General features: G+C 40.5%; 1 protein-coding gene across 1 annotated transcript in view; it reads left to right on the top strand.

Annotated features, from left to right (window-relative positions):
* The window catches only part of LOC144668553 (annexin A5-like), a 36923-nt gene extending 26633 nt beyond the window's left edge, over positions 1–10290 (top strand). The window contains exons 10-13 of the mRNA XM_078530697.1: positions 2232–2327; positions 5509–5567; positions 6686–6808; positions 8705–10290. Coding sequence (XP_078386823.1) covers positions 2232–2327; positions 5509–5567; positions 6686–6808; positions 8705–8764 — 338 coding nt within the window. The 3' untranslated portion in view covers positions 8765–10290. The remainder of the gene's footprint in view (positions 1–2231; positions 2328–5508; positions 5568–6685; positions 6809–8704) is intronic.
* Positions 10291–12198: the final 1908 nt, after the last annotated feature.

Raw genomic sequence — 12198 nt, 5'->3', positions numbered from 1 at the left:
TGGAGAGTTAATAGATAAGGAAATGGCAGAAGAAATGAACAAATACTTTGCTTCTGTGCTCACTATAGAGGATACAAAAAACATTCCAGTAATAGCTGCAAATCAGGTGGTGAACAGAAGGGAAATCTGACCAATTTGATTGAATTTTTCAAAGAGGTGACCAGGTGTGTAGATGAGGGCAATGCATTTGCCATTGTCTATTTCAACATCAGTGAGGCTTTTGCTAAGGTCCTGCATGGGAGACTGATAACGAAGGTGAGAGCCCATGGGATCCAAGGCAATTTGGCAATTGGATCCAGAATTGGCTGAGTGGTAGGAAGCAGAGGGTGATGGTCGAGGGGTGTTCTTGTCACTGGATGCCTGTGTCCAGTGGGGTTCCGCAGGGATCGGTGTTGGGTCCCTTGCTGTTTGTAGTGTCTATATGTAAAGGATTTAGACTTGAATGTAGGAGGGTTGATCAGTGAGTTTGTGGATGTCACAAAAATTGATGGGGTGGTAAATTGTGAGTCATGAACTATTTTCTTAAACATCTGCCATTGTTCATTGACCATCTTTTCTGCTGAACTCCTTTCCCAGTCCACTCCAGCCAACTCTGCCCTCATTTCTTTGTAATTACCCTTATTTAAGTTTAGTACAAATGTTTCCGAACTAAAGTTTCTCACATTCCAAACTGCGTGCTAAATTCCAACATTTTATGGTCACTGTTTCCTAGGGGATCTTTTACTCAGATCATTTATTAAACTTGCCTCATTACACATTTCCAGATCCAAAATAATCTGATCCCTATTTGGATCCACAACAGTGTTCTAGGAAACTGTCCCGAATACACTATGAATTTTTGCTTGTGGCTAACTCAGCCAATTTGATTTTTTCCAATCTACATTGAGATTAAAGTTACTGCTTTTTTTACATGCCCTCATTATTTCCTGATTTATTTTTTGTCCGATAGTATAGCTACTGTTAGAGGGCCTGTAGACTACTCCCACCAGTGTCGTCTTTCTCTTATTTCTTACCTCCACTCATATGGATTCCACATCTTCCGATCCAAGATCATTTCTTGCTATTGTACTCATTCCATCTCGTACTAACAAAGCTACCCCACCACCCTTTACTTCCTTCCTGTCCTTCCAAAATCACATACTGTTGAATATTTAGTTCCCAGCTTTGATCTCCTTGTAACCATGTCTCTGTAATGGCTATAAAATCATACCCACTAATCTAATTGTGCTGTTAATCCATTTATTTTGTTTCGAATACTCTGTGTGCATTTTGTAAAGAGCCATTAATTTTGCCTTTTTACCCTCTTTCCCGCCCCCTCCGACCCTATTTGCTGTTTTTTAAATATTTGTACACTCTATCCCTTCCTGTCACACTCTGGGTCCCATTACCTAAGTAGCTGGCCTGCAATGCAGCCATATCCTTTTGCTTTGTAAGCCTACTTATCCCCTCTCCAGAACCCTCATACCCTCTTTCTGGCCACACCCCCTCTAACCTAGTTTAAAGCCCTCTACAGCTCTAGTTACTTGATTCACCAGGACACTGGTCCCAGTGTGGTTAAGGTGAAGCCTATCCCACTGTAACAGTTCCCTCCTAGCCCAGTACTGATGCCAGTGCCCCATGAACTGAAACCCATCCCTCCCACACCAATCTTTGAGCCATGCATTTAACTCCTTGACTTTATTTAACCTATGCCAGTTTGCCTAGGGTTCAGGTAGTAATCCTGAGATTATTACCTTGGAGGTTCTGCTTTTTAATTTAGCTCCTGTTTGTTCAAATACTCACCAATCCAACTTGCCAATCAACTGCTCTGTGCTCTTTTTAAATGAAGTCTCCCCACTCTGTTTTAAATAAAGTCCACACACTCACCCACTCTTTTAAATGAAGCCAACGAGTGCCCTTGCTGTAAATGACCTGCTTACTTTTCTCAAAGCAAATGTAAATTGAGCAGCAAATGAATTATATAATGTAGATTACAATGAGAAGTACTGTGGGCTGATTTCTACCCTGTTAGCAAATGTAATTAACGGTAACAGCCAGTAATCAGTAAGAGCAACGCTTAGCATCTAATTTTAGTAATTTGAAATGAATATTATAATTGGATGAAATGCACACTATGATCACAATAAATGCAATGGCTTGCAAAACCTGTTAAAAGTAATTTCTAAAATTGGATTTGTATTTCTATTGAAAACATTGTGTTTGTCATTTTACATTTTATTTCATTCATACAGTATTTGACGAATACCAGAAGATCAATGACATTGACATTGAAGATAGCATTGGGAGTGAATGTTCTGGAAGTCTGCAGTCTGCTTTGTTGGCCATCGGTAAGGCAGCCACTGTTGCTTTCTGAAGGGTCTTCGGGAATGCCGTGATTGAAAGGTTAAGGAGTCCGCCTGTTAAGTGTAGCTGCAGTTTTTGAATTGAATTGGGTACAGTTGAAGCATTCGGGAAAGAATTGGAGATCAATCATGATTCGATAGTGGGTGTAGAGCACTAAGTAACAAAAGGCTGCTTGGCCAGAGGGAAAAAAACTATTGCCTTTCCTGACCATGTAAAACTGACAGCTGTGCTCAATAGTAATGATTTTGCCTCTTGAGTCAGAAGGTTGCAAGTTGAAATGAGACCCCCTGGTAGATGTAGAAGATCCCATCGACATTATTTCTAAGAGGAGCAGGTGAATTCTCTTTGATAAATATCGGGCTGGACACCACTTTTTATATCAATTCATTTTCTCATGTACAGCAAACTCTAACAAATTAACTTCTGTATTTCTGACATTAGTGACTACACATCAAAATAACTAGTTGTGAAGCACCTTTTTTTTGATGTTATGAGGTGCTAATAAATTCAATTTTTCTCAACTCTTGAGGAAAGATACTAAAGGCATTCCTCTTCCCTCGAAAATAATTGAACCAAAACTCTAAGCGTATGGTTTTTAATTCATTCATGGGGTGTGGGTGTTGCTGACTAGGCCAGCATTTATTGTCCATCCCCAATTGCCCTTGAAGGTGGTGAGCTGCTGCCTTGAACCGCTGCAGTCCATGTGGTGTAGGTACACCCACAGTGCTGTTAGGGAGGGAGTTCCAGGATTTTGACTGAAGGAACAGCAATATATTTCCAAGTCAGGGTGATGTGTGATTTTGAGGGGAACTTCCAGTGATGGTGTTCCCATATGTCTGCTACCTTTTTGTCCTTGTCCTCCTAGATGGTTGGGGTCATGGGTTTGGAAGGTGCTGTCTGAGGAGGCATGGTGAGTCCCTGCAGTGCATCTTGTAGGTGGTACACAGATGCTGTTGGTGGTGGATGGGGTGCCAATCAATTGGGCTGCTTTGTCCTGGATGGTGTCAAGCTTCTTGAGTGTTGTTGGAGCTATACTCATGTAGGCAAGTTGGAGAGTATTCCATCACACCTGACCTGTGCCTTGTCAATGGTGGACTGACCTTGGAGTCAGGAGGTGTTGTAAGGGTGGCAGGGTTCTACTATTAGAGTTGAACTACAGACACCTCTTGGATGGAAACATTAATTGTATTTGCAACATACTCAGCAGCAGCTACACATGCTTTCAACTCCTAACTCTATCTCTACACTGTCTGCTAAGGTAGCCTGCACTACTCTCCTACTGGTTACTACAGATCATGTGATCTTTTCTAACGAGCATTATTCTTAAAGGTATATTGCACACTAAATAAAACCATAATTACTGCAGGTGGTGAGTTATTTGCTGTAGGATTCCCTAACCTCTGACCTGCTCTTGTAACAACAGTATCTATATGGCTAGTCCAGTTCTATTTCTGCTCAATGGTAACCCCCAGAATGTTGATTAGTGGGGGATTTGGCAAAAGTGATGCCATTGAATGTGATGCTTAAATTCACTCTTGCTGAAGAAGGCCATTGCCTGGCACTTGTGTGATGTGAATGTTACTTGCCACTTGTCATCCCAAGCCTGGATATTGTCCAGGTCTTGCTACATTTTGGACATAAGCTGCTTCAGTATTTGAGGAGTTGCGAATGGTGCTGAACATCGTCCAATCATTGGCAAACATCCCCAATTCTGACCTTATGATGGAAGGAAGGTCATTGATGAAGCAGCTGAAGATGGCTGGGCCGAGGACACTACCCTGAGGAACTCCTGCAGTGATGTCCTGGAGCTGAGACGACTGACCTCCAACAACCACAACCATCTTCCTTTGTGCTGGGTATGACTCTAACCAGTGGAGCAGTTTCCCCCTGATTGCCAGTAACTTTTGCTAAGGCTCCCTGATGGAGAAAAATGCTGCCTTGATGTCTAAGGCAGTCACTCTCATTCCTCCCTCACTTGGAGTTCAGTGCTTTTTTTTTTTGTTGTCCATCTAAACTGTTTACTTTGCACTGCCCAGTGTCAGACTTGAATATTGCTGAGACATGTTGGCAAAGCTCTTTTTGTTTTGCATTCACCAAGGCAAATGCAAAAATGCCAAATTTCAAACCTCAATTTCTTCCCTTCCTAATATGGGCAGAATCTTACGAGTTGGTGGGCGGGGCCTGCTCATCGACATGTAAAATGACACGTGGTGACATCGGCGGAACTCCTGACGTCACCACGCCTGATTTAAATTTTCAGGAAGGTGGGAGTGCAGTGAAATCTTCCAAGGGCGGGATGAGGTTTCATGTATGCTTTAAAAAATTTTAATAAAGATTTTGTTTAAAAAAAAAAAAAAAATTATGGGCACGTCCCAACTCGTTGTCACATGAGGGGACATGTAAGGGAAACTTTATTTTTCTATTTTTATCTTTTTTTACATGTACAGCCGATCTCCTTGAGGCAGCACTTAACCTCGGAGATGAGTGCGCTCTTTTGTGCGCGTGCTTGAAAGAGCACGTTCTCGATTTTTGGGATTCACCCGCACAGGGAGTGCACAGCGCTTCTGTGCGGACGCCATGCTGGGTGGGCCTTAATTGGCCTGCCCACATAAAATGGCAGCGCGCCTCTGGGGGTGCCGATCAGAAGCGTGCCTGCCCCCTGGTGGGGAAATTCAGCCCTATGTCTTTTAACTTCATCAACTTCTCACTGTTTAACTTTGCCATGTCTCCCCTTTCTGTCTGCTAAAGGAATATGTACTGCATGATTTTGTTTTTTTTTGGCTTTTGCTAAAATCTAAGTTGTATGCTGAGGAAAGTCAAGTAATGGTATCTGAACCATCTATTCCCATTATATACCTCCCCATTTAAAGGCAAGAAAGGCAAGTTAAAATTGCTACCAATGGTGTGTGCGCCTTCAATGAAATGACCTAACGATTAAACCAGATATATTGTGAACCAGCCTATTTAATTATTTGGATCTATAGGATTCTGCAGAAATTGTACACTTTATTGCAAACTAGATCCTGGAACATTGGAAGCTATTAATAACAATTTTAAGCAGTGCGTATAGATAGCAAGGGCAGGATTCAGTCTTTCATATTTAAGGCTATATTTCGATGTTTGTTGCTAATTGCGATTATATGAAATAATACTTTTTTTTTTCAGTCAAATGCGTGAAGAGCAAACCAGCTTATTTTGCAGAGAAGCTTTATAATGCAATCAAGGTATGTTTGGTACATCAAACCGTTGGCTCCCCTTCAACTTTTTGTACCTTTTTTTTTATTTAATGCTTGCCATCTGATATTTACAAGCTCTCTCTTTTCTCCACTGTAGCCTTTCATGACTTTTTTTTATTTTCTCAATTTAGCCATGATTATTGCTCCTCCGAATACTCGTCCCTAGAAGTTTGGGTCTGACCTTTGATTTTTTAAATGGTCAGATGATTGTGCAGCATAATCTGAGTTTTGAAATGTGCTACTCTTGGTTGGTGAGGCCACTGTCCCTGTCTACACTGTCCTAGGTTGGCTGCCAGTCTGGCAACACCCTAGATTTTTAAATTCTCATTCTCCTTTTTTCAAATCCCATCCTCCTCCCTATCTCTGAACCAACTGCACCCTACAACCCTTGGATCTCAAGATTTTACACCCCACCATTGGCAGACGTGCCTTGAGCTGCCTAAGCTCTAGAATTGCTTTTGCACTCCACCCCACCCCCTCCTCTCGTACAACACATCTCAAGACCTCCTCGATAAAGCTTTAGCCCACCTATCCTGATATCTCCTTGTGGTTCAATGTTAATTTTTGTTCGTGCTTCTTCTATGAAACATCTTCAGACACTCCTTTAGCACACAAGGTGCTAAATAAATGCTGGTTGTAGCTCATAAGCAGGATGCAGATGAATTCCGTCTTGCAGACTAAGTATTCACCGCCTTATTGTGCTTTGATCTAGTATTTTGAGGTAAATTTAGAAACACATTTCATTGGCTTAATTATGGGAGCAGGAATAGTCATGAGCCTCAAAGTGAGTAGAGTGGAGTGCAAGGACCAGATGTCTGGGCCTAAATTATAGATTTATGTCTCCCTGGTGTTTAGTACCTAGATCTGTAAATATTTTTTTGAATAACAGCCTGTAGTAAATGCTTAAGGTAACAAGGCACCCCATCCAAGACTGCAACCCAAGACAAAACAGTCTGCTTATAGTTCTGATGTCAGGTTCTACATGAGTGCACAACACTCCAGCCCCCTTTCATTTCACAATGCAACAACAAAAACATTGTCAGGCTGTGATTTGCTTCAGCCATGATGGCATAATTGATCTAAAGGTTTGTTTTTTTTTAAATCAGGGTGCTGGAACAGATGACAACACCCTGATTAGAGTTATGGTGTCTCGATCTGAAGTTGACATGGTGGAGATCAAATCTATTTATAAATCCAAGTATGATGAGTCTCTTCATTCTTCAATTGAGGTAGGTCATAGATCTCCTCTTGAGGCTACTTAATTGAAGCAGCAAACCGTTATGTTTCTGAGTAAAACTAAGATCTGCTTTTGTATTTGTGGAAAAGATATCTTGAAGGGGAGTTTCGATCTAGTCTTATCAAAGAATAGTGTTTTTACTTGGCAATTTTGCTTTCTCTTCATTGAAGTTTGTAGAATGTGGAGGGGAAAAGGATTTCATTCTAGGACACCATCGATGTTTTATTTAATGTGGCCTATGAATGTTGGTAGTGGTTGAGTTTGTATTGTAAAACTGCCCTCCGTTTACCACAAGTTGGCAGTTGCCAACTCCTGTTGCAGTGGGTTGGCACTCTTTTTATGAAATGATGGGTTAGACCACATTGTTACAGTTGGGTAGAAGGTGCTTTACTGGTGCATCTGACTGTGCTTAGTCTGGGAGTTCTGGTTGCTGTGACTGGGTGTCCCAGGTATTCTGGGGTTTTTTTTAAGTACTAACATTCATCACCTTGCACTTAAATTGTAAATTAAAATACCAAAACCTTTAAATTTAAGGGGCACTACCTTAATGATTTCTTTATTTTTTTTCTGCTTCCCAATTGTACAAGTGATTTTTGGCTTGATTTTGACTGTGTACGTGTTATGAGCCTGTTTCATTATGACTTGCATTCTTCAGTAAAGAGACCAGGCAAAGATGCCACCTCCCCAAGTTTTAAAAACTTGTATTTCATGTGACCATTACACAGATTTTTGAGCATTTTGTATTAATGCAGACTACATTTTCTTTCATGGGATGTGGGCCTAGCTTTTTTTGGGAAAAATATACTTTATTCATAAAATACCTGAGTATTTCAGAATGGCTGTCAAAGTGCAATCATATTCAAGTTTTCCACCGAGCTCGAGGTGCTTCAATACAATCAATGAACCTTGCAGACATTTCAACATGGTCATTACAGTGCAATGGTAGTCAAATTATCCACATAGATGTGGCCCTAACTGGCAGAGCCATCATTTATTGCTAATCACCCTTGAACTGAGTGGCTTGCTGGACTATTTCAGAGGGTTGTTAAGAGTCAACCATTGTACTGTGGGTCTGGAATCATATGTAGCCCAGACAGGTAAGGACAGTTTCCTTTCCTAAAAGGACATTAGTGAAACAAAATGAGCTTTTACAACAATCAATGAGGGCTCTCCTGGACACTTACTGAGATTGGCTTTATTTTCCAGATTCTTAATTTTCATTTAAATTCCTGGTGGGATCTTCACCTGTATCCCCAGAGCATTAACCTGGGATTACTAATTCAGTGGTATTACCCATCTGCTACCCATCTTCCCCAAATTCAACCAGTTGTAATCAGTGGTGCTTGGCACATTCATGATTGTCAAATAAAGAATCCCACGTTTTAGTTGGGTTGACCTTTTTTCTCTTGAATATATGTACTGATCTTAGCTGTTAACAAATGTTGTTGAATGTGGAAGAAGCTCTTAACATGAGCAATCAACAACACTAATCAGCTTTTTCCCTTTTAACACAAACCACTTTTTGCAAATTTCAACTTATTGGTCTGGATCATCAGCTGAAGTTGGTGTGGTTGTGCTTGGTATGAGGATCTGATTCCAAGATAGTTTCACACCCCTGGCAGAATTCAGTGTGATGAGTTAACCCTTTTTTTTTAATGTGTACAATATCTTGATACCAAGACAAACCCTTTGCATTAACTGAAATGTAACACCTGACTGGAAACAATAGCTGTAACTGCCAGCTAGATTAATGTTCATGCACTAATGGAAATTAACTGAATAAGTAACCTAGTAATGTGGTGTGCTCAACAACTAAAGTCAGGGGAAATGATCTGTGGATAGTGAGCTTACTGTGTACAATTTTATTAACAATTGTTTCTACCTACAGGGAGATACAGGTGGAAACTATAGAGACACTCTAGTGAAGCTTTGTGCTGGCAATCGTTGATTTGGCTTTTCTCTCTGATCTGGGAATGGACCACAAGAAGCAGACATTTTGAATATTGTTTTCTTGTATTAATGCCTTTCTACATGGCTTAAAATTACCCAGCTGACAATCTTGCTTTGCACTATATAGCTACAATATTTAGATATTTACTAATAAGTGGATAATGACCTCACTGAGGATACAATTGCATACGTTTATGGTTGGGTTCAAGATTTTTTAAGGCCATAAAACTGTTCATTTTGAGTAATGTCTCCATTCACGTGATACTCACTTGTAATTCAAATCACCTGAATTAACAGCAGCTTCATGAGTTGAAAAAGATAGACGTACTTTGCAATGATGCATGTAAAGAAATTAAAAATTGTGGTGAAATGTATCTCCAATCTCAGACGTTTGATTCAGAACATTAATCTGTATTCAGCCATGATGTAACCTACTCATTCTATAACTAACCTTTCTACACATTCCCTCATCTGTGTCAATCCTATATAGCCTATATGATATACATATAAACCTAATAATAAATACGGGCTTACGTTGGGTCCTCCCAAATACTAAGCCCATATGCTTTGTGATCAAAGTGCAAAACATTTAGCAGATAGAGGTTATAACCCCCTTCCCTTCCTTCATACCTGAGCCCTGGGCTTCCATGCCATTTTTCTAGCCTTCTACTTAGACTCCACATAGTAGTGGGAATGTTATTTCTTTATCTTCCTCCAAACTATATAGGAAGTAGGATTTTTTTTTAAAAAAAATGATTCCAGTATGGATTTGTCCCTCCCCAACACATGAAGCAACTTTTATTGCTAACTTGTGTGGAATGCCAAGGAAGCTCCCAATTGTGAACTGCCCATGGCCTTCTGCAACTGGAAAGTGGCAGTTTGACTTTGGCAGGATTGGCGGACGTATCATTTGTTTTGTTTTTTTCCACCTGGCCCAGTTTTACTTGGAAAAACTCAGCAGGTCTGGCAGCATCGGTGGAGAAGAAAAAACCTGAATCAATGAGCATTATCACACTCAATCCACCTGGTCTCATGGGTCACCTGCCCAGCAAATTGGTTTCTTTCCTTCTCTTGTACATGTTCTAGAGATACAAGTAATATAAATAACAATATTCAATCTGAAATATTTATTGTGCCAGAGTGCTGTCCCACTCCATGTCAACTGACCCCTTCTAGCCAAGCTAGACACTTTGCAGAATGCTGTGATGGGCTAATATTTGGAAGCCATGGTAGTGAGGTTGACTACGATGGGAGATGCAAACTGTGTGGAAGTAAAATATTAACAGGAAAGTTTTTTGTGTATTATCATGCTCAAGTACGCGTATAACTTGAGCCAGTTTTGGGTATTTAGACATTTGTCTAAACCACTTATTTCATTCTCCCAGTTTGTTCTATATCCATATGACTTGTTCATATTTATTGCATCATGTTAAATTGGTTATTCTTTAGGCCTATAAAATATGTACTAACTCATCCCTTGTAATGGTGCTCCCAGAGAGAAAATAAAATATTCACCTGGATTTATCACTCGTGTTCTCATTCATCCTGTTAATACTGAACTTTGTCTTTAAAATGTCATTATAAAGCAGAAAAAAATGTGTTCCACTTTCTTCCTCTGCTTAGTAGTTCTGTTTCCTTGATTGCACTCAACTGGTGGCTGCCTTTTTTCCTTTTTGAGGTCTAGCATATGCAATGCAGCAGGGTCAGGAAGCTTTGTCCAGGAACTGCTAGTGGAGCCAGTGCAACCACAAAGCAGCCTCTTAAAGCAGCAAAACTCGGGTAGTAACAAAACCGAACTATGTAGTTTCACAAATAAGAAAACCTGGCTTCAGCAGTGGAAATGAAGGGTTTGGGTCTATTGATATACATCCACCTATACTGACATATAGGTTTCCATGTATTTACATTGCAGTCTTTCTCAATTCCATACTAGAGTAACCATTCTATGATGGTTGTACAAATTTGTATATCTGATTATTCCAAAACTCAACCAGTAAATATCAGTAATTTAATCTAGCCCATTTGTAGATTACATTTTGTGCACAATTTACACAATTAATAGTAACTTGCAGCAACACTTGCATCATGTGGGCCATATTACACATTATAATGTGAATTTCTTCTAGTGCATATGCTGTGAAAGTGTAGAACAACATGCACCATAAGTATCATTTCCTTTTCATGTCAAATCTAATTATAAATGCAGAATTTATGTGCATCCCTGGCTGTTGCTAAAGGTGTTGGAGGAAGGCACATGGGTAGTAGATTGGTTTCACTCCTGGACTAGCTTCCATTTTAACAATTTCTGCAAAATGAATTTAATTTACTAGATAGCAGCGTGAGGGCAAAGTGAGTGAATTGCTTCTTGCCAAATTCAGAAGCCAGTCATGCTTAATTGTATTGGTTACAAATTACTGTGAAATTAGGTACATGAATGTTTAACAAATATATTTATTAGTTATCTAGCAATTAAACAGCAAATATTAATGGCAGTGAGTAATATGGGAAATTCATCATTAAGCAAATACTCTCTACCAGTTAGTTAAATCGGCACAATTGTCCAAAGATAATTTTTCTGATTTGGGAACCTCCATTACTAGAACCCTGCGTGATGATTGACCTTTCTTGGGTTAGCTAAATCATTAACAGTATTCTGTTAAACAGCTGATCCCTTCTTATGTGATGACCTAAAAATGAAGTTTGAGCTTGAAAGGCAATTTCCACTTTGAGCAGTTTGCAGGACACTGTTTCTACATGTTTCGAGTGTACGTAGTCAGTAAAGCAATAGTTATGAGGCTCGTAATGGCATGAGGTCCTTACAGCACTGAGGCGATGGGGCTTAGGAACTCACTGTTGGGTGGAGAGGAAATTAGGGAGTGCTCTGGAATGCCTAGATTGAGGAGTATTGGAGCTTGAAGAGCTGAGTGGAAACTTGGGTCCCACCCCCAGCCACTAATGGCCATCCATCTGGTACTTCAGTCATGATACGTCTAGGTGTGGATCACCTACGAGAAGCACTGCAGCAACTCACCAAGCCTCCTTGAATGGCATCTTTCAAACCATGGTCTCCACCTCTACTATCTAGAAGAACAAGGTCAGCTGGTGTGTGGGAACACCACCGCCTGTAAGTTCCCCTCCAAGCCACACTGACTTCAAACTATATCTCTGTTCCTTCACTCTCTTGCTGGGTCAAAATCTTGGAACTCCCAAACAGCACTGGGGTGTACCTACACCACATGGACTGCAGTGGTTCAAAAAGGCAGCTCACCACCATCTTAAGGGCAACTGGGGTTGGGCAACAAATGCCAGTGACGCTTGCATCCCATGAATGAATCGGGGGGGGTGGGGGGGGGGGTTGGGAAAGATCCTCAGATTCAGGATCGGAGACAACAGAAATCTTTCTGGCTTCTTTGGTGGCTGTAGAGATCTTTC

The sequence above is a fragment of the Cetorhinus maximus genome, chromosome 27 (genome assembly GCF_964194155.1).
Source record: "Cetorhinus maximus chromosome 27, sCetMax3.hap1.1, whole genome shotgun sequence".
Classification (NCBI taxonomy): Eukaryota; Metazoa; Chordata; class Chondrichthyes; order Lamniformes; family Cetorhinidae; genus Cetorhinus; species Cetorhinus maximus.
The sequence above is the reverse complement of the archived record's forward strand: the minus strand, read 5'-3'. Positions and strand labels throughout refer to the sequence as shown.